This window comes from Canis lupus, chromosome 33 (genome assembly GCF_011100685.1).
Source record: "Canis lupus familiaris isolate Mischka breed German Shepherd chromosome 33, alternate assembly UU_Cfam_GSD_1.0, whole genome shotgun sequence".
Classification (NCBI taxonomy): Eukaryota; Metazoa; Chordata; class Mammalia; order Carnivora; family Canidae; genus Canis; species Canis lupus.
In genome coordinates, this window is record NC_049254.1 from 7,784,782 (window position 1) to 7,810,547 (window position 25,766).

Consider the following 25,766-nt stretch of genomic DNA (forward strand, 5'->3'; position numbering starts at 1 on the left):
TTCTTCAAAGGATATAACGACTAAAAATAGGACCAATGGTTTTATGGACCAGCATTCCAGTACTTTCTCTACCTCTCTCTTAATTTCTAAAACAATTGCATTAGGAAACCACGGTAAGTGGAAAGTAAAATAATCACACACATTGAAACTAAATAGGAAATAGAAATGTACTACAGGTATAAATTCACACGCAAGAAACATGAAAGGCTGAAGTGAATGAAAAGATGGCCTGAGTATATCAACTCTTCAAATCACAATATATAGGACAAGGTTTAATTTGAAATTTAACATGTTAAAAAGATGCCACAGAACTTATATAAGAGAAAGAAGCATTGTGTGCATTAGTACAAACAAAAGATATTTAATCACCCACTTTGAGAAACTAATCTTATATTGACTTGAGGCCTCTCATCCTATAATTGACCATATTTGATGATTCTTACCTACATCATGTGAAATATTTTAGACTAGTGATAAGGTAGTGCTTCTCTAACTTTACTGTCCATACCAATTACCTGGAGATCTTGTTTAAAAAGCATGCAGTAGATTTGGAGTGGAGCTCAAGTTTCTACTTTTTTAACAAGTTCCCCAGTGATGCCAATGCATCTGAGGATCATACTAAGTAGCAGAAATATAACACTTAAATGTTGTGGAGAAAGGCTAGGAAGTTTCTAGGGCCAATGCTCATGCCTGAAATCATTACCTACTGAACCTTTACAGCCTGTGACAAGCCCCAACACTTCATCCAGAGGGGGTTGGCAGTCAGTAGTTGGAAGTTCTCTGGCAGCCTAGCGTTGCTCTGGCAGTAGTGAGGTAACTGAATAATGCAAGTGCTTCCTGCTGTATTAGTCACTATTCATACTCCATCAGAGCAAGACCAGAATATTCCTTTCTGGAATTAAAGGCAGAAGGAAACTTTCCTTTATTAAGATCTTTAATCTCATCTATCTTTGTCTCTTTGCAACCCTACAATCCTCACTCCCCAACATATTCTCCTCACTCCCCAAAGCCTGGTTCAATTTCGGTTTCATAGTCAGGATAATTTCATAAATGGTTTCCCTGAGGTTTTGGTCAGTTCACTCTTCAATAGTCACAGACACCCGAAAACTATAGACTGCTCAAGGAAAACCTAGTGACCCTGTGCCCCCAAGGTTAATAACCCAAAAGCTAAGAGATGAAAGGGACCTAAGAGTTCATCTAGTCCACTTTGGTTTGAGAGCTATAATCCTCACGAATGGTATGGGAGTCAGGCTAGGCATGCCACAGTGAGCAGAGAGACCACACACAGGCCCACAGACCAGTTGTTGCTCCATGATCACAGTGCAGTGCCTATGAGATGGCTCAGTATGAAACCCTACACATAACCCAGATTTAGATTCAGGTGACCTGAAATGCTGAAGACATGTTTGCACCCACATCAAGTAATTGCATTAGAGTTTCAGGGTCAGCAACTAGGGGAGTGAAGCCTTAGAAAGACCCAATTTGAGATTTCTCTGGATTGGATGACAACCATAGCCAACTTTCAAGTGTTTTCCCACTGGAGAACACCCAGGGGAGACTGGAATAGACATGCGTACTTCATGTGGTGCCATCTTTTTATCTTTTGCTGAGATCTGAACCCATCACATGTAACAGAGAGAGAATAACTTGACTAAAATCTATGCCTCTAAAGACACATTCTCAGTCTTTCTCAAACCAGCCCTCTGCTGGAATCCTTTCTGGAGAATACCACAGAGTGTCAGTGTACTTAACTTCATTACATGAACTTCTAACTACATCATATACTGCATCATGCTTACTCAAAACCATCATAATGACAAAGTTCACAAAAATTAAAATACAAGCCAAATTACAAAAGAAAAACAAAAATCCAAAAAAAAAAAAAAAGAAAAAAAAAAGAAAAACAAAAATCACGGAAGTATCACACAAAGCGGTTTCCAAGATTTTCTTATAATTCTCACATGCTGACCGTTCTCTTTAGTTGACTGCTAGACAGCAAAGGAAAGATGTATAAACGATCACTTTTTACGTAAGGAAATCTGTTTAAGAGGAAGCTGTCTCCCTCATCAGTTTTAGCTGTGGAACACAGAATTCTCAGGAGAAAAAAGCCAATTGCCTCAGTTGACAAAAGAACAAATTAAGACCCAGGACAGTAGAGAAAAAGCTCAAGTATATCGTTAATGGGAAAGCCAGAACTAGAATCAAGGTCCATTATTAACGCCACGACCTGTGGTCTTTCCTTCATGTCACAATATGCTTACAGATTTTAGGATTTAGCACTAACTTGCATATAGTGAGCTCTCAAATGTTCACTGAATATTTTTGTTGGAAAAAAGCAAATATCTGATACATTAATTACTTTGTTACTGTTCTCAATGTCATGAGATGTCTCTACAAAATCCATGAGCCAATTCGCAGTCCGTCTTCTAGCCACACTTCCAATTGTCTATCCAAACATTAAAACACAGATTTTTTAAAGCAAATACAAAACCATTTTGTTGCCGCATTGAGAAAAACATGGCATTCCTCTAAGTATCAAGAATGGATGATAGCTTTACCATGTACTACAAGTATTTTGATAATCAACTAGGGAACCTATAAAAATAAAAAAGAAAGAGAGAGAAGTTATTCAATACTGTTGGTCCAATCTATTTTTAAAAAAGAATGAAATTACCAGTTTGAGGTGGGAGAAGTTTGGAATCTTCAGATGTTTTACTTGTAGGCCCAATCCATGGCTTTTCACTTGAGGCTACAGCAGAAAGAAATGGAATTCATTGAAGTTCTTTGGTCTTGTTTTTGAGAAGAGAAAGGGACAGAAATAGGTTGCTGGTCTGGTTAAGTGGCTGCCCAAAGCTTGCAATAAAAGCCACACCAATCCAATCAGAAGTCATTTTACATCAAGAAATCAGTATGTGTCTACTCAGAGAGCATTTGACTAGAGATCAGAGAGAGACCAGAATTTGGAGGTGCCTGGGTGGCTCAATTGGTTAAGCGTCCAACTCTTGGTTTTGGCTCAGGCCTGATCTCACGGTTGTGAGATCAAGCCCTGTGTCAGGCTCGCCACTCAGTGCTGTGTCTGCTTGAGTTTCTCTCGCTCTCCCCTCCCCACTCTGCATGTGCTCTCTTTCACTGAAATAAACAAATTTAAGAGAGACAGACAGACACCAGAATTCAGTGTCATACTTTCAGCAATTTTCAGGACAAAACCCAAACCTGTATAAAATTAACATACTGATGACTATTACTGAATTTGTAGAAAATTTAATCAACAAATGAGTTTTTTTTTTTTTTTTTCTGTTTGTTTTTAAATCAACCCCTTGTCTGCCTGAGTTAATGGAATTCATCAGGTCATCGAGATTTGCTAAGATTGGATTCAGTAAGCATGTCCTATAGAATTAAGTGATGGCCACCCCTATCTTAATGCCAGCGTGAAGCTGCTGCTATTACCCAAGGTGCCCTCAGGCTTCTCAAAGGGGAAGGGTGTGTTTGCCTGAGGAAATTCTGGAAGCCTTTTTGGAGCTGCAACAAAACACATAAGAAACGTTATAACCTGCGGTACATGTAACAGAGAAAACAGTTTTCAAAATCTCAAGCTTGCAGAAACAAAAAACAAACATAAAAGGGTAAATACTTATGTCAAGTAAGGTATTGTTAGTAGCCTTTCTTACTCGTGGTCTTGAAGCCGGATACTATAACAAAGCTTCTTTTTTTCTATTTTTTATAGTCAAGCTGCTAAATTTGAGGAATTTGGGTTCTTCTTTTCACCCTTACTACTCTCCTAATTTCTTTAGCTATGTGTATGTGTGCCTTTACACTTTAACTCAAATCAAGCACCAAATACGTCTGAACTAAAAAAGATCCATCTAATGGAAAATAGAATTTCAGTAACTATGTGGCTTTATATCTAAGCTCCCACTCCAACATCAAAAATAAATTCGATAAACTCAGATTCTCAGAAACAGTCTGCCAAAATAACATACATATCCTCTCTGTCTGGAGAAACAATTAAGTAAAAAGATATTTAGGAAAAGTATGAAGAATAGTTAATTCGGTGACACAATGATTTTGGATAAAAAGAATCAAATATGGTCTCAAAATACGGCGACCAAAAGGAAAAACCACCAAAGGATTAGTCATAAAGACCCTTTAGGATCCTAAACTATAAAATAGTTTGTAACATTTAAGGGCTTGATGTTGGGGAGCTTATTGCTCTATAAACCATGTGTCCTGTCTTTCCTATGCGATAAAGTCTGATTGAATTAGCCTAATGATTGAAGGCATGCATAAAATTTCCAAGGTAATAACAAGCTGCAATGTTGAATAATTTTTACCTAGAGTGCTCAGTGGCAATTCAAACCTAGGTATTAGGATAGTTTGCAGGGCTTCCGGAGTCCTTTCGCTGAGAACTAAAACGAAGAAGAATTCGGTCAGCAACTCCCTGAGTCAGGATTTGACATTGCAAGGTTACGCTTAACCATGTGAAGCCTGCTCATAACACAGCGTGCACAGGGCAGCTGATGCTTCTCAGGGAAATAGCTGGCTCCCCAGGAAAAGCTTCGCATCGCTGTTAAAATGTGAAGGTGTAGTTTCAAAGGGTGTGATGGGGCATGGATGACCAACATCCCAAGGGCACAGCAAAACACACGCTGATGCTCTCTTTCTCCAGCAGAAGAGAACAAAGCAAGACTGTCTTGGGCCAAGAAGCAGCTAACTTGCAGGACATGAAGTTCTTATTAAAAAGCATGACACTTTCAGAGACTCTCCTCAAGCTTAGTGCACATAAGACTTGGGAAGCCAGTTGAAAGGAAGCACAGACACAGACAAGACTTCCAGGTTTCCCCCTCCAAGATGTGTGGGTGGAAAGGCTGGCATTGGGAGTTTTTTTCTATACATCCCAAGGGACTGGTAAAAGGTATGTGTAGTCAGCATCTAGCATCCAGAGCTGCCTAGAAAACCAGTCACCAGGATCAAGGCATGTTGTTAACTCTGGAATGGAATTGGTCCAAGAAATAGGATGGCTCATGACTGCCAGTAAATGGGGGGTGAGGTGGGGGATAAAAGGAAGGAGGGAACTAAGGCATTGGGGTTATTTTTTTTTTTTCCTATGAGTGTTGGGAGTTATTTAAAAAAAAAAATTCTTAGAATTACCCAGTGTTTTTTCTGAAAAGTCTAACGCGCTAGACACAGTGGGTTTCGTGGTTCTTGGCATTGACTCAGGAGTCACTAGAAGGTAAAAAAGACAACTTTACACATTAAGATAAAATAATGAAGTGACCAAAGATCATAAGGTGATTTTGTTGCCCTTTCGAATCCATAACTGACACTTCAAATGACCAATTCTTTTTCAAGTTAATGAAGGACTCCCTGGCTCGAGCTGACACTTTGTCCACCCCCGCCTTGCTGAGCTCCGTCCACTTTCCAAGTGTTCCAAAAACCACAGTGAATGGACCTTGGTGAAAATACTTATTCATCATAATTTTTTCCTTGCCTGCCTTCTTATTATCTCCAGGGCTCAGCACCATGTCTGGGGTATAAGTAAGCAGGCATATGACAAATATTAAATGGGCAAATAAAAGAAAAAGGCTTATTTAGAACTATTACATTAAAGATTTCTCTCTTCCAAACTGCAGTCAACACCCCAAAGCTTGGATTATAATTATGGTAAGGACTCAAATGCTCGGCCACAAGACACAAAATAAACACAACAATGAATAATAAGATATGGTGTTTGCCTAAGTGTTTCTGAAGAGGGAAATTCTGAAGAAGGTTTGGCAGAGAACTAAGAAATCTGTAGACTCTCCCGTCAGATACCGTGCCAAGAGAGGAAAGTATAAATGGGAAAAATGGGTTGGATCTCTGGGGCAGAAAAGAACTTGGAGTCATCTACTGGGTCATGCCTGTGCTTTTCTTGGTAACCACAAATCATATTGAAATTAGAAAAATTACTTAGGAATTTTATTTGAATTGATTATGCCAGCATCTTAGATAGTTTGTACCTTTGTCCCAACACCCATGAAGGTGGGGGATGAAAGGTCCATCTCCCATGCCGGTAGGAGCCTTTACTTCTTACTCTGTCAGAAATATTCCTATTTGAATAGGTTTCTTGAAATCAAGTTGTTTTGTTTCCCTGCCAATCTATAATCTATCTTTTCTGGGCCGGTTGTGAATCCAATAGTTTAGTGCAAGGTAACTATCCACTGATCATTCAATTTATGGCAATTTTATGGATTAAAAAACCCACTTTAGATTGGAGAGATTTTACTAAATGCAGTATTGGGGAAATTCTTGCCAGATGTTTGTTTTATTGGGTTGTGGATGAGGTGGTATTGCTCTGACAAAAACTCTGTGGTTCAGACAAAAATGTGTCCCCAGTGGGCTGGACTTGGGCAGTTCATTCAGAGAAAAAATGCTGAATGTTAGTAACAGCTGATAGATAAACTATGGGGAAAATGTATCCCACATTTATTCTTGAAGGGATTTTCACCAAACTATTATTAATTGCAATGTTCTAAATGATTCTAGGGTACTTTCCTAGTTACCAGGCTGTGGATTTAGGAGGGATTATGGCATTTTTGCTAAACCGATCACTTGTGAAAGAAATGAAAAATGAGCTCATGTCTTCATATACAAGGACACGTAAACCCTACTTTTAGATTTTACCATAAAAATATCTCAAAATGTTGAGGTGACAACTTTCAGTTACGGTGAAAAATATAACTTCCATATTACATATTGGGTTGTATGATCCCATTGTTCCTTCTGCAGCAGTTATTTTTCCAAATGTTAAAAATTAAGGATCTACAATCTTTTATTGTTTGTGCTTTGGTAAAAATTAATTTCCTAATGGCCCTTCACTAAAAAAAGTACAAGCTTGTCAATCATTTACCATTTCAAGAAATATTTCTTCTCTCAAAGTTAACAGCATAGGGATATCCTTACCTGTTATGGGCTGTGCTGGGATTTTTTCTACCTCTGGTGTTTTCGATTCAGCAGGTAATGCCAAGGTTTCATTCTTAGCTAAAAAGTCAGAGAACAAACAATTCACCTCACTTCTTCCTAACACAGTGTCCAAATATAATTCATTCAAAACATAATCAAGTAACAGATTATTTCGAGAAGTCTATTTTGCTCTTAATTCTTTCCACGAGGCAGGCAGTGGTGGGATGCACAGATTTATTGTGCACTTGCACCGGGATTCTTCAGAATTAAATCCCATGAACTCTAGGTAACTCTTTTAAGATTTAAATTGGCATTGGAATGAAGAAAACAAAAATCACAATCCAATACTTGGGCAACTCTCAAGTCATTCTCATTAATAAATAAGAGTTTCTGGAAAGCATAGGTTATTTTGCAAATACTCCCTAGAATTTTATATTTGAGCACTAATTTAAAAAACAAAACAATGCAGAGATTCCCCATTATTGTATATAGTAAAAAAAAAAAAAAAACCAATAGGTTATGACACTGAAATTTTAGAAAAGCAAATAACTCACACAGGAAACTAAGATATTTAAAGATATTTGTGGCCAAAAAATACCAACAGCTATTATTTGAGCCACACGTTAACACCGATCTTTCCTTTTGGTCTCTATGGGAATTCAGCATAAAGAATGAAAAATTTTCCCCCATGTTTTTAACCTCTTCAGTATTTAGGAACCTTTTTTCTAAAACATAGGTGTTCTTTTTCAAAGAAAGCACATTCCTATGCCAGAGATCTCCACTTATTAAGGTACTTCCCATTTTATTTATTTATAGGTTGTATTTATTTATTCATGAGAGATGCAGAGAGAGAGAGAGAGGCAGAGACACAGGCAGAGGGAGAAACAGGCTCTCTGCAAGGAACCTGATGCAGGACTCAATCCCAGGACCCTAGCATCATGACCTGAGCTGAAGGCAAACACTCAACTACTGAGCCACCCAGATGCCCTGATATTTCCCATTTTAAGAATGCACTTAAGATGATTTTTATCCAGCTATTTAGCACACTGAATCAATGACCTACTTGTAATATTTTCAAAGTCTAGAAGTAGGAAAGAATTCATTCATCCTCAAGATACCCCAATCATGTCAACTTGAAATGTTCATAATCAGACGGGATGATGATGATGATGATGATGATGATGATGATTAGAGTCCTAAACTAGACAGGATTTCTTGGGTTTCTCAACTTTGGCACTAGCAACATTTTGGGCTGGATAATTCTTTCTTGTTGGCTGGAGGGCTTTCCCGCGTACTACAGAATGTTTAGAAGCATTTCTGGTCTTTATGCACTGGATTTCATGAGCACTTCCACAATTTTGATGAGCAAAAATGTCTCCAGATACTGCCACATATCCCTTAGGGGACAAAGCTGCCCTCTGCTGAGAACTATTGATCTAATCAATTCTCTCACATTTCTTTAAGGATGAAAATCTTTTAACTTCCTTCTGTAGTTCACCTCCCTGCTGTGAAGACCATTTGCTTATTGGTTAACATGGGCTATGAAGTCTTTATTTACTTCTGAAGGACTTGAAGACAATAATGAAGTCGTCCCTTTCACAATGATAATGGAAGCAAATCAGTCTTCAAGTCTGTATTATGGAAGTCGACACTAGATTTTTCCATAGAGCTCTGTATTTTCAGGAGTGTTTTAAAATGCCAGACACAGGTGTCACAAGCGCTTCTGTGCCTGCTGTATCTAGTAGTCAGGTGTGTGTTTTAGGTTCACAAGTACATAAAGTTGCACAGCATTTCTGCACAACAGAAAAGTTAACTCCCGTTGTTCAAATTAATTGAGCAGGACACAAAGAGAAGGGACTCTCTGAAATAACTAAAAAAGCAGATCCAGTAGAATTTATAATAGATTCCAGTCTTAAAATTTCTAAATTTAATCAACTTTTTTTTTTTTTTTCTGTTGCTGTCACAGCATGGAGATGGTTAGCAGAGGAAAAAACATTCAGATTACAGATCTTTATGAACTCTGGTCCTGTTATTTTCAAGATGAACCATGGGGAGGTTGGTTTTTTTTTTTTTTTTTTTTTTTTAATGTGAGATTGTAAGGTTTTTCTTTAGTGCTCTTTAGTTTTTCAGGTCCTCTTCTCCCTCCAAGCACCTTTGCTAGTCCTCTCCTTCCTGTGTAGTATCATCCTACACTCTTAGTGGTTTCCCTGGCTGACTAGGACTATTTATTTATTTTTACTTATAGATCCTATACTCTCAAACAATGCTTGGAATTCCTTTGCTTTAGCTCCTTATATCAAAAACATGCCCTCGGCTGGCAATCACATTAACCTATAATTAGGCTGTTAATGAAAAGGAAAAAAAAAAAAAAAAAAAAGGTAAACTACCTTCCCAAGGGACATTTGTATTCTTTACACATCACTAATTCCTCTTAAAGGCGTGCTGTATTGCTCAATATGGCATTTCAGATGTCAGAGAAATTGGTAGACGGGGAAGGTGCTTGCACAAGAGCACCTTTCTGTCTCTTCTCAACCCATGAGCTCTCACCTACACTGTCTCTGTACAACTGCAGTCTTGCCAAAAGCAGAGTAAAATGCCACCAGAAAATGGCCTAAAACCCAGGAAATTCCCTTTCCACTGATTTTCCTGTACCTTTTTTCAACACAGTTGTTTCCTTTCATTTTTGGCAGGCTAAGTCTTGGCTTTGGCAAACCCTTTGTATGCCCCCAGGGAGGGGTGTGTGTAATACTAGCTCTCTTGTTTATTTCTCTCATTATTCACACCATGTGTTCTTAGAACAAACACTATTAATTTCCTGATGTTCCATGATGGACCCTATTGGAATGAGGATATTGTTTTTAGGATTTACCCCCCTCAAAAAACCAGTACTTTTCTGAATTGCAGTGTTGAAGGAAAGTTTATTTCTCCTTTGGTAGTATAAAGAACTAGTTAAACAGTATCTCTTTTCATTGAAGGTGGTAAACTTAAAATGTAATTTTTTTAAGATTTATTTATTTATGAGAGACACAGGCAGAGGGAGAAGCAAGCTCCCTGCAGGGAGCCCAATGCAGGACTCGATCCCAGACCCCGAATCATGCCCTGAGCCAAAGGCAGATGTTCAATCACTGAGCCACCCAGGTGCCCTAAAATGTAATTTTTAAATACAGTTTGTTAAGGTGGTACATTTGATGGATTTACTGGACATTTCCAAAGATAGTATCAAACTCTCCAATGCATAAGAAATTTGCTGTGTGTTAAGATGGTGTTTCCACAGAAAAACAAGCTAAAAAAGATGTACTGTTTATATGCCATTTTTCTTTATCGAAATCACACTCAAAAATTCGGAAGCTTTAGTGAATCATATCAGAAAAATAAAAGCAAAAACAAAATAAAACAAACCCACTGTTTTATTCTCTAAGGAAAACAGAAAGCCTGTTCTCTAAAGCCTGAATGGGTATTATGGCAGCATGTAGAACTTTGCAAAAACCACAAAGTTTAGGATGTGTCACTCGAGACTAAAGAAGGAAATATCCTCCAGTTCAAAAGTGACAGTAGTGGTCTGGGGAAAATTGCTCACCTTTAACCTCCTTCACAAATTCTGCATTTGGCAGTTTTGCTGCATGGCTTAGGGAGCACATCAGTAAGAGATTGGCCAGTCGTCATTCCCCCCCTCCCCCTGCCTTCCAAATAAGACTTTCCTTGGGACAGGGCAAGGTGTATAGGCTCTGGGCAGAGAACAGGTGAGCACTAGAATACAGAGCACTGGATTCCAAACACAGGCTCAGAAGGAAAGTTAATTTGGAAGGGTCCTGCATTTTATCCCAGCATTTAGATGATACAGAGGTTAGTCACAGAGTTTTATTGCTCAAAAGGAAGTGACCAAGTCCAATGTACAAATTTAAGAAATGATGTCTAAGGTCACTCGTCTCCATTCTCAGAATGAATATTTCATAATAAAAATGTAAGGATGCACAAAATCACAAATATTGGCGAGTATTTCCACATCTTAATAAAGTGGTGATGTGTAAGTTCTGAAAATTTTTCTAAAATTGGTAGGACTGTTAAGTCTACTGACTAAGCGCTCTTCTACTCAGTTAAGGTTTTGTTCCTCCTCCTTCCAGTAAATTCTCAAATTAACAGCTAAGGAGGGGAAAAAAAAAAAAAAAAAAAAAAAAAAAAAACAAAAAACAGCTAAGGAGAACCAAAGAGTCCATTTCTTGGAAACTGTTCCAATCTGCTTGCCTAGCATCAAACAAGCAAATGGGTCAGGAGAAATGAAGTCTCGTGTCCTGATACGGGCAGGTCCTCACCACTATAGGGGCCAGCAGTCCTAAGTTCTAAAGCATTAAAGGGCTTGCAACCCTGCCACAGAGTAATAATAATTATGTGTTGAATAAATGTTGCCAAACAGGGGCTCCTCCGGAATCTCTTTCTGCACCCACACAAGGTGAACAGTCATTTACACAAATATTGAGGTTCTTGGCTAGTGCCTAATTCAGAGAAAATATCTGCATTTTTTAGTTTTGCTCAGTCTCTACCCCATCATGCCACCTCCTTCCATATTTATCAACAGCTCAAGACTTTCTCCAGAGACTATGGGGGCGGGGGTTTCAAAGTAGGACTCTAGGCAAGTGGCTTCAGGATGTCCTAGGTGCTAGCTAGAAAGGCACATTTTCAGGTCCCATCGCCCATCCATGGAATTGTCGGGGGTGGGTCCAGCAGTCTGTGCTCACCAGCCTGCCAGGGCTTCTCCTGCTCCAAGTTCGAGATGCTGTCTATATACAGGGTCCTGAGTCCTGACTGAGTTGATACTCAACTGGAGCAACTACTTTACCCCAGTTGAGCACGACAGGAATTCCCTGGGCTCCGTCTAAAGGGTTTTGCTGGCTTTGTTTCCCTCCAAATTGTTAAGTTGTATGTGTTTAAAACACTGAAATTATATCGAGTTCTTTCTAGAGGTAGGAGGCAGTATCAATTTCAAGTAAATAATTCTAACACTCCTGACCTCTACATCAGTTCTCATTGAAAATACCTACTGGCCCCTTTAGAGTATGGGACTATTTTCAAATGTTACCTAAATAAACGTGTGTATTTAGGATAATTTGACAAATGTTAACTTTTTAAAAAATATATTTATTTATTCATGAGAGACACAGAGAGAGAGAGAGAGGCAGAGACACAGGCAGAGGGAGAAGCAGGCTCCATGCAGGAAGCCTGATGCTGGACTTGATCCCAGGACTCCAGGATCACGCCTTGGGCCAAAGGCAGGCGCTGAACTGCTGAGTCACCCAGGGATCCCCTTAAATATATTTTATATAACATATAATAACTATTTGCCGATAGAATGTGATCTACATAAATACTTTCAACACACCAAGCCTTCTGCCCCTTGCTGTTTTTTTTCTAAATTTTTTTTATCACGGTAAAATATACATAACATAAAATATATGATCTTAACCATTTTTAAGTCTACACTTCAATAATATTGAATACATTCATAATGTTGTGCAACTATCACCACCATCCATCTCCAAAAGCCGTTTTATAAAAGTGTAACTGTATCATTAAACACTAACTCCCCTGTCTCCTCCTCCCTCAATCCCTTGCCACCACCATTATATGGTCTATAAATTTGACTACTCTAGGTACCTCAGGTAAGTGGAATCATACGTTATTTATCTTTTTGTGACTGGCTTATTTCACTTAGCGTAAGGTCCTCAAGGTTCATCCATCCCGTAGCATGTATCAGAATTTCCTTCCTTCTTAAGGTTGAATGATTTTCCATTATATATACATCCCACATTTTCCTTATGCTTTCTTTTTAATTTTTTTAAAGTTTTAACTTAAATTCTAGTTAATATACAGTATGATATTGTTTCAGTGTACAGTGTAGTGATTTTTAAAACTTCCATATATCAACTGGTGCTCATCACAATGCCCTCTTTAATGCCTATTACCCGTGTAACACGTCCCCACCCACTTCCACTCTAGTAACCACTGGTTTGTTCTTTATAGTTAAGAGGCTGTTTCTTGGTTTGCCTCTCTCTCCTCCCCACACTTTCATTTTTTTCCCCTTAAATTCCACATATGAGTGAAATTATATGGTATTTGTCTTTCTCTGACTTAGTTTACTTAGCATAATACTCTGTAGCTCCATACATGTTATTGCAAATGGCAAGATTTCATTCTTTTCTTACGGCCAAGTAATATTCCTGTGTGTGTGTGTACACATCTTATCCATTCATCAATCGATGGACATTTGGTCTGTTTTCATAACTTGGTGATTGTAGATAATGCTGCTATAAATATCGAGATGCATATCCATTCATTTGTTGATGGACACATGAGTTGCTTCCATGTTTTAGCTATTGTGAATAATGCTAGTGTGAACAGAGATGTCCAAATACCTCTTTGATAAGTCTTTTCCAACTATTTTCTTTATATACCCAGAAGTAGAATTACTGGACCATTCCACTGGATGGTAGAATGGAACCATTGCTGGATGGTAATTCTATGCTTAATTTTTTGAGAATTGGTCATAGCGTTTTCAGTTTTCAATAGGAGCTGTACCATTTTCATTCCCATCAATAGTGCACATGCCTGTCCCTTACTTTTTACTTTGAGATGTCCAAACAGCTCATTTGCTAGATTCCTTGGGTATCCTAGGATTATCAGTACTAATACTCAGTCATCCCAATGTTCAAATATGGAACATTGCTGCTTACCTAACTGTGTCTTGATTGCATCTGAAATTTCAAGCATTATGGATGTAGGAAGTTTTACAGTGGTTTCATTAAGGCCTGGAATAATAAGATGGACTGCAAGGAAAAAGAATAGGGTAAGAGAAAGAAAATGGGTTATGACATAAAATAAAACTCACAGTATCAGATACTATCAGATAATAGAAACTATGACATTTAGCACTTATTTGGCTTAATCAATTTTAACCCAAACCTAAACAGATTTTTTTTTTAAACCTAAACCTAACTCAAACTTTAAACAGATTTTTTTTTTAAATGTTCAGAACTGAACTAAAAAATCCTCTGGCTTTTAGTCCTTAGAATAGAAAATTATAAAATGGCTGTTTAACATATTAAGTGAACAAAACACAATTATTAATAATAATATTTTAAAGAACAGTTCAATACACCAAGGATTCCCTCCTAAATGCAACACCATGGGGCAAGTAGGATGGGTGCCATCGTTCTCCCAGACATGGGCTAGAGTTGTTTCTCTAACACACACTAAAACAGGTAGCATCTCTTGGCTCCTAGCCTGGCATGGACACAAGCCAGAATGCTTAGTACTGAAAGGAAATGAACCAATATCAATTTAATAGACCTGCTAACAGTGTAAAATTCCATAAGTGCTCTCTTATCAAAAAAGAGCCTGACTTGTTTACTGGAGGTATAGATACCAAGATACACTCACACTCACCTAATATCGTTCCTCCAAAGGGAGTCTTATCTGGGGATTTAGTGGAAGCCCTGTGAGTAACATTCTGAATCACTGTGGAAATACAAAAGTAACAACGTGATGGGAAAAGACAGGAAGGAGTAAATAGTTAATAATGTGAAGCCATTGCACTGGGGAAGCTCTAATATACTTTTTAAATTAATAAAGTAACTCTTTGGGCTGGTACATGGCCAACGAAAGGGCTGGAAGGCACATCTCACCTTCACACCTATGTCTTTAAATAACAAAAGGTTATTTCCGAATCATAGTGTTCCACTCAAATGAGCTGAAAATTTCCTTCCCCATTACCACTCCCCACAGCCTTCCCAAATTAAAGAAATAGCACAAGATGAGGCAATTAATACAGTAAATTTTTAAAAGTGAAAATATATATTCTCAAAGCTAAGACTCTCAATTATTCCAATACTGACACTGTTTTGAGAATACACTTGAGACACTGGGTTTTCTTAAAATGAATAATTATTTTAAGTATCCAATCTCTTCTACCAAGAAACTTTCTGGAAATAATGGAATCACTTCAATAATTTGAAAAACTGAAATGCAAAACAAAAGCAACGGGATACTGAAGTGAGATAAGACATTATAATTCTCGAAAACTCTAGGTCTTTAATCTCCCTAAAGGGACCATTAAATCAGTTTTTATTTCACTAATCCAAATACTCTATCAATGATTTTCTTCATGTATGCTAACTTAACCCTGAACAAAGCCGCACATACTCAGTTGGCTTTTAAATTTATTTATTATGGTTGTTTTGTATCAAAAGTTTTACTTTTACCAAAGTGACTTGCCAACCAATGTGACTGCCAAGACTTGGCTTATTAGTACAAGATGCAAAATGATCTATTAACTTCTAATTTGCTAGACCATATTGATTTCTTTACACTTTTGCTTTAAAATAATAATCAGAAAGATTGGGGGGGGGAACAGTACTATATTTAATCATCTCAGTAAAAAAGCATATGACAAATAGTTCTAAACTGTTAACTATACCGGAATTAAAATTTTTTTAAAAAGATTCTAAACATACATCCAGAGCAGACTCATACAAATTACCTTGTTTGATGACCGTTATTGGGATTAGCTTCCTTGGGACATATGCTGGCTGAAAAAAAGGAGAGTTAGCTTTTAGTTAACTTAAAAAAAAAAAAAAAAAACCTAGCACAAAAAACTGAGTGTAGCCCTGTCTTATCTACAGTTTCTGGAAAGACCTTTAGCGCATATATCTACCTTTATTTTATTGAATTTGGTTTTCCCCATAAATGTCCAAAGGCTTGAAAGCAGTTTCTGCTGAGCTCCCATTAATTTACTTTACCTTGAAACTATAATGAAAGGAACTAAACCATGTGGACTACTAGTTCATCTATCACTTGAGATGTGACCCAACAAAATACTGTCTACATTTTCTCTCCAAAAGATGCTAAGCCATCTATTATCTTTTAAAACTGATCAACATCCATTGTTTGAGTGTACTCAAGTGCTGCTGCTGCTGCTGCTACTACTACAATCTGACCACCATGAGCTCCCAAGACCAAGCATCTCTTTGTCCAAGAAGGCAGAGCTGGGACTCAGATCCAGACATTCCGACCTCCAAATCCTGTACTCTTAGCCATTCTGCACATATTTATACACAAAGGACCTCAAACTAGGAAGGCAGTTCCCAGGGTACTCCCTCTCCGCTCTCCCAAATTGCCTCAGACATCCCACAAGGAGTTTTGAGGTCATGGAGTGGCTTGAACAAGGAACAGGTTTAGTGTTAACTTTAAAGTGGAGTCATCCCTGGACAACATTGTGAGCCAAGGATAAGACAGCTAAGGGAGAGATATAGGAACAAAATAAGGGAAGCAAAAATATACAAAAGAATTAGACTGAGTCAAAGAGGGGAGCATGGCATTGATTTTTTTGAAGCTTGATTTAAGTTTTATACGTGATTATATTATACATGATAAAGAGACTCTATATACCAGATCTGTGAATAATCCAGGAAGTGCTGAATGAAATACCACCTTGGTGTTTCAACTGTAAGCAACAGAGACTTGTTACATGCTACCATTTTAGCGAGTAATGTGCCCATAATAAAGAAGGTCCACAATGCCAAGCTTACTGTTGGCTATTTTTCTTGTCTTAAAGTCCTTATGTTTAAAAATCACAAAAAAATAGAAGTTTACTCTCCAATCGGGTTTTTAAAACTGTTTGTACTTATAGACTCTGTACTATAGACTGAATGCTTATATCTCCCCCAAAATGTAGATGTTAAAACTTAACTCCCAAGCGTGACGGTATTCAAGGTAGGGCTTTGGAGAAATGATTAGGTCATGAGAGGTCCACCCTCTGAATGATATTAGTGCTCTTATAAAAGAGACCCCAGAGAGGTCCCTGCACCTTTCTGCTCTGTGAGGACACAAGAGCAAGCTCTCACTAGACATCAAACCTACCAGCACCTTACCTTAATCTCAAACTTCCCAGGCTCCAGAACCATGACAAATAAATGTTTGTTGTTTAAGCCACCCAAGTCTGTGGTATTTTGTTACAGCGGCCCTCATGGACTAACACACCCATAACAATGTACCCCAATCTAATCTAATCCTAAACTAAGGAATTCATCAAGATGAACACCCTTATATATAAATTATCACCACTATGCGAAACTACATCATCCAAAAGCAGAGCTTTTATTAAATAAATGGTTTCAAAATTTTGAGATCTAAGAAAGTGGAAAATATGCATAATATAAATAAATGCAAAGATCACAATTATATCCACTATATAAAATTACTATAATTTTATAACAAGTATGTATACACAAATTATCAGAAATAGATCATAGTTTTTTTAACAGTGGTTATTTTTATAAAATGATTTTTATGCTTTTCTATATTTCCAAATTCCTTACAACTGTGAATTACATTTTAATTAAGAAAACTTATTTTTTATCAACAGTCTGTTCAGTTACTACATATGTAGCTCCTGTACTGTGTAGCTTACGTACTATTGATAAACAAGAGAATGACCGAAGTGTGATTTATATACAATTTTTCTCAGGAAATGGGAAGGGAATAGTAGAAATAGAAGTATAACTTTCAGTGGGAGAGAAAAAAATTCTTAGCTTTGATGTCACCCTGTCAGCAGGATTTCTTTCAGCTTTATCATAAGAAAATTAAATAGGAGCACTTGCAGGACCATTTTCCAGAAAGGCTCTGCCTCACATGTCTACACTACTTCCACCTATCCTGCTTTAGTGAAAGGGTTGCCAACACACAGTCTTTATCGTTTGAGAATTTTAAATGCCAGCTTTGCCAACCTCCAGCCACATGGCAGCTACTTACTGGAGGAGCCACATTGTCTTTCCAGGTACTAATAACCATTTTGGTTAGAGCTGTTGCTACAGTTCCAAAGATTTTTTGAATGGCTTGTTCTCTATCTCTAGGAGTCCTGCCATTTAGTGCACATTTTGCAGAATGTGGAGCTCTTCATACACATTACAATTTAGTAGAAACACCTAAGTGTTGCTGTGTTAGTTGCTTTGGAATTTCATTATTTCAAGTTTTAGTTCCTTTGCTCTGATCATTTGTTTTAAACAACTTCTGACAGGGACAAATGGAAAATATTCCATTCTCCACATGAACAGCACGAAGCTTCTCTTTGAGCTCTTGATTATCTACCAATGTTCTATTAAGATGATGACAAGACTATATGTACAGTATGTGCTGCCAAAAACAAGGAAATAATTTAGCTGCAGAATCCAATTCTTTCTAAGACCTATAATTACTCTCTTGCTTAATCTGCAATCCAAAGATGCATCAAGATTGGCTTTATGAGCAAGTAGCTGCCTCTTTGTAAATAGGGTTTTTAGGATCATCAGGAAAAATACTCTTACCTAAAATGTTTATGCTGAAGGCTCTAAATTCCCAGGAAGAAGTTGACACTGTGAATCCTTTCCCTGGTGTCTTATTATACAAATGTAGGGAAGTGTCTGTTATGGGGATTCATTGAGAAATGAAATACTATCAAATTTCCAAGTTAATAGCATTTAACCCATTACAACTCAATTTTAATTGAACTGTTCTATGTACAGTATTTTTAAAAAAGGTACCAGTAACCCTTCCTTGCTGTCCCAGCTTTGGCTGTCTTTTGGCTCTTGCTGGCTCTCTCTTCTGTCGATCGTTTGTGGACTCCCATTCCTGTTGCAAGCCTTCATCACTGCTTCCTTCTACAGCCTTCATCCTCCCTTCATTTAGTAACTGTTTTCTTTGTGTTTACTACCAGAAAGTAAACATATTTCCCTCCTGCCCTATAAGAAGTGTGGTATTTTAATGTTGTGGCTGAGTCTCAGTGGGTAGATTCTTTGGGGAGATATGGGAAGAGGCAGCTGCTGTTGTAAACAACAATGAACTGATGACCAATTAGGGCTGATTTTAGTCCTGGTTAAGAAAAGCCTATGCTTATCCAGAAATATCCATGGCAGTAGTAATCATATAGGATGAGGGACTTTCTATTCATTCTGCATTGTACTAACTTCCTCCTGATATTATTTTGAAAATTAGCTTTAATACACGTAGTGCTAATGCTGTCCTTTGCAGGCTCTTTTTTGTAGGTTTGTCTATTTGATATTTTTGTGGTATCAGAATATTCACTATAAATTCAACTTTATTTTCAGGCCCTGAGATTTAAAAAAAAAAAAAAAAAAAAAAAAAGCTGTCCTTTTGGGCAGTGGCAAGGGTTGCTCAAAATCAAACTTCAATAGTTTAAGAGCCAAACCACATGAGAAGAACTTAGGCCTGTTACATTGCGGTTTTAATTCATTTTTAGGATGTTCTAATGAAAGTTACAAAACATATTGATTTAATCTAATGTCCTGCTTGCAAAAGTCTTCATATTTCTGGTCATTTAGAGAGGAATCAGACATATACTTTTGATAATATTATTGGTCTAGATATACATTTTTTTAAGTTTCTGCTTAAGACAACCATTACTAACAACAGAGGGATATCTGATATATTCATTGTACACAATCTTGAGGTATGGGTGGGAACCCCATGGTATTGCTCCTTACTCAACTCACTCATCTGATAGCTGTTACACTTTAAAAATTGGCACCACTTCTTTTTTCACCAATAACAGACATGCTTTTTAAAAAGATGGGTGGATCTCTGATGGGGAAAAAAAAATGGAAGGGTGAAAACAGAGGTCATATATTAGCGGAACACTTTCTCTAAGGAGATTTGGATTAAATAACTAAACATATTTTAAAATATTAAATGTGTACTTCAAAAATTGATTGCTAGTAAAGTAGTAAGATGATTAAGTTTTTTATTTTTAAATACAGACATAATGTATTAAAATTCGGTCCTTTCAGCCATTGTTCATTATTGAGTAATGTTGTGTGTGTGTGTATAATATATAATAACACCTGGTAGTAAAAGTGAGGTTTCATCTCCATAAAAAGTGTTTCTAGATTCTCAACAAGAACAAAACAAGAAAAGGATAAATTTTGTTTTTTCTTTCACAATATCATAGATCTCAAGTAATATAATTTATATAGAAAGAATTGGTTTTGTTTATGTACCTTTTCTCTCATCTTTTTGGAGGCATAGGTAGGTAGAGGTGATATCTCAAAGTATTTAACAAGTGGTAGAACAAAGGCACCAAATAACCGGAAGAGACCTCTGATACATGTCCCTGGCACAAGTGCACCAGGGCTTGCCTGCAGGGCACATGCTTAGATATATGAATTACATATATAATGTAACCAGAATGCTTAAGGAAGGTGCTTATTTAACATCCAAATTTTTAACATACATATTTTTTTTTTTTTTTAACGGGGAAAGTTCAAATTGTTTTTCTCTTTTCAAATATCTCTGTTTAGAAGATGCTGAGTTTTTGCTGCCTTTAAGTTTTAGGTGTAAACATATATAGGTGAATGAAAACATTTTTCAATGCATCTTTTGCTTAAAACTCTAAATTTATTTCCTATCTTTTAAAATATTGCTCTCTGAAAGCAGTCTCTGAGATGTCCGAATATTCGGATTGATACTGACTTTATTTGGATAAAATATACCTCTAAAATATCAAATCGATTTTCAGGATCAATTCTAAGTGGCCACGTAAGATGGTCAGAGGCTATCCCAAATGATTCATTTTCAACTTTTCTGTGTTCCAGAGCTACCCAAGAGCACAGATGGCTTTCCAGAAGGTGACAATGGAGAAAGTCTCATGGAGAAATCTTAAAATAGCCGTTCAATTAATCTGGGTTTTCCTTTGGAAATAACCAAGAGTTTCAAACCGCAGCTCATCACAGCTGGCTGGAGTTGGGGGTACTCTGCCTCACAGCTCGAAGTGATAAAATGTCTGGCTTGGGGTCATAGATGCAGGAAGTTTCTTCCTGAACCTTCTCATCATGGCTATTTATGATATGAAAAAGAAATTAAACTCCTTCGGAGTAAACATCAATCATCCTTCTCAATTTTGCTGAGTAACTCTCACTAGATGAAATATTTTGCCACAAGATGTTACTGGGATACGATTGCTGGAAAAAGGAATGAAAGAAATGACATCATTAAGTCACATGTAAGACAAAGTAAGACAGCCAAGAGGGTGGGAGATAAGATATGCCTCCTAGGTAACCGTTCATAACATGAGTGAGGATTGTTCTAGAAGAGGAACAAAGAGCAACTCTATTCTCTGTGATCGAAGAGAGAAAAAGCCAGAGAGACCTTAATAAGGAATGGCGCAACTCAATACTTAGTACAAGGCCAAAAGATTGTTTGCAAAGGAACAAATAAAACCAAAAACCCCACTCACGTAACCTAATCAATATATAAACTTACTACCTGCAATATAGCAAAGTAAAACTCATATAGAGTTTAATTATCACAAAAATCAAACCACTTGTAAAACTAAAAGCAAAATAGGGAAATATTTGTCTGCTCTCTGGATAGGGAAGGACTTTCTAAAATATAATGCAATTGAAAATATGACAATGGAAAAGACAATTTGATTAAACACATTTTAAGGCTTGCCTTTTTCAAAAAATTCCCATGAAGAAAATTGGTAACAAATGTGAGAATAATGTTCCTAGATGATATCACAGAGTTGATGTTCTTTAATCTATAGTCTTTAAACTATTCAAAAAACCCAAGAGACTCCCAATAAACTAGGCACTAAAACTCCAGGTCATTAAATGGAAAATACAACTGGCTGATAACCCAGTGAAGAAAGTACTATTTTAGAAATCAGAGAAACAAATTTAAAAACCCATTTCACGCTATTATATTAGCTGAAAACTCTGATGGAAATAGAGAATTGTTGATCATCAGGGCACTAAAGCAAGGTAACTCGGATACTTTGATGGCAAGATTGTAAAGTGGCCCAGCCTTTCTAGCAAGACATTTGATCATCTACATTAGGAAGTTTTCCAAATGTCAGTGCTTCCTCCACCTGTTCAGGACATAACTGCCTTCACTTCATAAGTGGGCATATGACTTAAAAGCAGACATCTCTGTGAGGGTTATAACAAGGGCTTGCATTTTAACAGGTAATTGCGTAAATGGTGCGGTGCTTCCTGAGGAGAGATTTTGAAAAGCAGAGGGAAAGAGAGCGAGAGACTGAGTTTCTGTAGTGAGACAGAAGCGGGGGGTCTGGGTGGGGGCCAGGCACAGTAGAAAGCCCAGCCAGTTGCTTCATGGTTTTGAAAAGGTTGGCTTTTCAAGTAGAAAGTGAGAAAATAGAGGTAAGAAGAGTGAGGATGAAAGTGAATAATACCAGTGTAAACAGAGCATGTGCAAATTCACTGTGGAAATGTGTTATTTTAAAAAACAATCCACTGCACAGAAGATAACAAGCATAACCTTAAAATACCTAGAATATGGAAATCGTAGAGTAACTATGTTGAATATCAGTATTTTAGAGCTTTAAACCTGTTAGATAATCTGGTCTCCTACTTCCACCTCTGTTTTCTGAAAAAGAAACAAAAACCTAAAGCATTAAGTACTTTACACGAAGTCCTGTAACCAGTTAATCCTACTAGACTGATTTCCTTATAAAAACAAAACAACAAAAACACAATGCAGACACAATCTCTTAAAAAAACCAAAAAGTTCTCTGAGAATAACCTGGTACCTACCACTGTGTGGATTTGGTCATAGGTGCTTTGGATCTTCCCGTTTACTTTGTTTTTACCTGACAAAAACAGGGGGGGGAGGGGAAATAACATTATTTTCATTCTTTGGTCTTCCTAAATTAATTCTTCATCTTCATTATGAAGAACTCTACCTCCTGCTCTAACTCAGGCATGTTAATCATGTTACTTGTTTACTATCATTTCAACCACTGATTCCAATGAAGGGATCACAGGAAGAAAGCCCAGGGCCCCCTAACATCTTAACATTCTCTTCTCCTGGCCTGGCTTTCAACTCCAAACACCTGTACCCATTACTGCTGTTTTCCTTCAGTTGATGCCCTGAGTGAAATCAATCTGAGGCTGATTTACAACACTGCAATGGCCAAAGAACTGTTATCCACTGTTATCAACAGAGGCCTCAAACATCAGCTTATCGTTTAAAAAACCCACTCATTAATATAGAAGATTCTGAAATACCAATACTCAACTTCTGTTCACATTTGTATGTTTTTTTTTAAATGCCAGAGGGTGAGAGTTAACTCATCTCATACTTAAGAATAAAAAGATTAAACATTTGGTACTTTGCAGAAGGAGGTAAGAATTACAGAAAGCTCACCAAAGCCGCTGGGGTACTTACTGCCAACAACAGTCTTGTGATTGAAAATCTTACTCCAAATCCCACCTTCTCCATTGTCCTTCACTCCGAACTCATAAACTGTGTTGGGTTTTAGATTTTCCACAATTGTTTCAGTGGCTGGACAGATTTGAAAGACCCATTTCTTTTCCTTATCTTTTTCTCTATAGCGAATTGTATAATATCTGTTGAATAACCAGAGTACGATGCTTTAAATTCACAGGGAGGTTCAGAATGCTATTTCAAGGTTTTTAAAATATCACAGACTCTCATCTACTTCAGACTATATTTCACGCTGGCTTCTGTTTTTATTTTTTAGGAATTACAGAAAACATGAAAAAAAATAGCTTAGCGAGCACATAAGTTTTTAATTTCGAATTCCAAGTTGGAAACCACGCAGCGGTGCAGTTACAGTCTGATAGAACTCAGACCTCTCAGTTCTATCATTTGCTGCTTTGCAAAATGCAAGTTGGAAAGTGCTAGATGGGTCATTTTTCTCCAATTATGCATAGAGCAGAGCAAAGATATAATTTTAAGTGCGTGGTATCGTAGTTTCACAGCTGGATGGGTTGAAGCCTGGAACTGTATGGATTTTTGCCACAGAATGTCCACTAAGGAAGTATCATTCAATTGTGTACAAGAGAAACCTGAAGCTCTAAGATGCACCGAGGACTGCATTTTAAGGGTAAAATTTTCCTATCATTATAATAGAATCAAGACCACAGCCAAGGTAAGGGTACAATGAAAAAAGTGAAACAATGCAAATTTAAGATCACAGTTACGTTTATGCTTAGGGCTTTGCAACATTCAGCTCTATTTTTGGTAAAGCAATGATAATCCTCACCACTGTTTTTTGGCACTTTTATCACATGCGAGGTTTTATGTATATCACTTCATTCAATTGTCATAAAATCATCTTAAGTAGAAGTTACTAATCCCATTTTACCAATGTGAAAGTAGAGATGCAGAAAGATGGCTCAATTTGCCCATTGTCACCCACTAAGTGACTTTAAACCAGTGGCAGAACCAGAAGACAAAGACTCCCCTTGACTCTGCTCTAAATAGTCTCACAAAGTGGGGCAGCAGACAGGATGAGGGGTTTCGTTAGTACTGTATATAGTAATAAGAATGAATGAGCTAGAGCTATGTGCACCAATATGAACAATTCTACAAACAAAACATTGAATGAAAATAGCAAATTTCAAGATGATAATACAGTCTCATATGATTTACATAAATGAAATGCTCACAGAAAAAAATGCATTACCATATATTATTCCTGGCAGTGTGAAGGGACAACATAGACTCCAATGTTAATTTATGTTAGTGCTTTAGTTCAGGAAGATGAGATTAGAGGTGAGGCCAACAGGTAAATCTTACCTGCTTTTTATTTGTAAATAAACAGTAAATGAAATACCTGGTCAGTATGATGTTGGAAAGATGTTCACTGTACTATTTTAGGTTCTTCTATTTTAAATTTTCTCTCAAATATTTAGTACCTCATCCCCATTCCCCACCCTCACATATTTTAATGGGCTAAGCTTCAGGCTAGTGGCTTTTATTTAAAGCCTTACAGAGTCACACATATACTTGTGCTAAATTACATGGACGTGCCGCCTCTCAGTGTCAGACACAAGTTGTTGATACACAAAAACAATTACCCAGAAGCTCTGGAAACAAGGGGGTCAGGACTGGCCTCATAATTTGTGAGGCTCATTCCGAGATGAAAACATGGGACCCCTTGTTCAAAAATGATGAAGAATTTCAAGACAAAGACAATAGAGCACTAAACCAAGCATGGGCCCTTCTCAGGAGGGGACCCTGTGCAAATGCACACGTTCCACGCCGGCGAAGTCCGCAGGGGGTGTACAGAGAAGGGGGATGAATTTGTGTGCTTTTCTGTACAGTCGTATTTTGAACATATTTGTATATTCAGCCCACTTTCCTACTAGTTACAAGCTACTGAAATGTTTGAAGTCATTCATTAGCTTGCTGCTTTCTAGTAAAACTACTGTCAGGGCTCCAGTCCCCAATTTCAAAGGAGCAAAAGACAGAATGAGTGAAGGAGGCTGTTCAGCCAAAAATACTAACTGCTACTGGGCACAAACATTATAGAATACTAATCCTCTGTGTCCTGTGGGTTGAAACATCAATAGAAATTTATGAAACATTTACTGACAAGTATGCTGCATGGGAATTTTTATTGTTTTTTCCCTGCCTTGGATACTACAAGATGCCAGAGAAGTGCAGAGAAGCTACAATCAGACCAGATGGGCTGCCAGGATTATGCAGCAGCTCTACTTTGGATACATTTCTCAATTCTTCAATTGCTCATGTGATCTCATAGTGGTTGGGGGAGGGTGTCAGTAAGGAGTGCTGCTAACACAATGATCAAAGGCCAGATTCCATGGTTACCAATAAGCTCGATTTTACATCATCTTCCTAGGAATGAAATGGTATAAAAAACGTTCTACAAACTTACATGTTAAAAAAAAAAAATCCATCCTGCAAATTTTCTTTATATTGATCACAAAGCATTCTAAATACCCTCTCTGATACCAAGTTTATCAGGAAAAATAAATGTACAGGCAAGCCGATGT

At 37.4% G+C, this 25,766-nt stretch overlaps 1 protein-coding gene across 41 annotated transcripts in view; it reads right to left on the minus strand.

Moving 5' to 3' along the window:
- The window catches only part of ABI3BP (ABI family member 3 binding protein), a 233,795-nt gene that overhangs the window by 112,602 nt on the left and 95,427 nt on the right, over nt 1–25,766 (minus strand). For 37 of the 41 annotated variants that reach the window (XM_038582627.1, XM_038582654.1, XM_038582655.1 and 34 more), the window contains exons 5-14: nt 23,170–23,351; nt 22,536–22,591; nt 15,470–15,518; nt 14,377–14,448; nt 13,665–13,757; nt 6,940–7,017; nt 5,149–5,223; nt 4,332–4,406; nt 3,448–3,519; nt 2,675–2,749 (exon numbers count right to left, since the gene is read on the minus strand). In XM_038582627.1, the coding sequence (XP_038438555.1) occupies nt 2,675–2,749; nt 3,448–3,519; nt 4,332–4,406; nt 5,149–5,223; nt 6,940–7,017; nt 13,665–13,757; nt 14,377–14,448; nt 15,470–15,518; nt 22,536–22,591; nt 23,170–23,351 (827 nt within the window). The remainder of the gene's footprint in view (nt 1–2,674; nt 2,750–3,447; nt 3,520–4,331; nt 4,407–5,148; nt 5,224–6,939; nt 7,018–13,664; nt 13,758–14,376; nt 14,449–15,469; nt 15,519–22,535; nt 22,592–23,169; nt 23,352–25,766) is intronic. The other 4 variants (XM_038582661.1, XM_038582660.1, XM_038582640.1 and 1 more) reach the window with 1 other exon arrangement.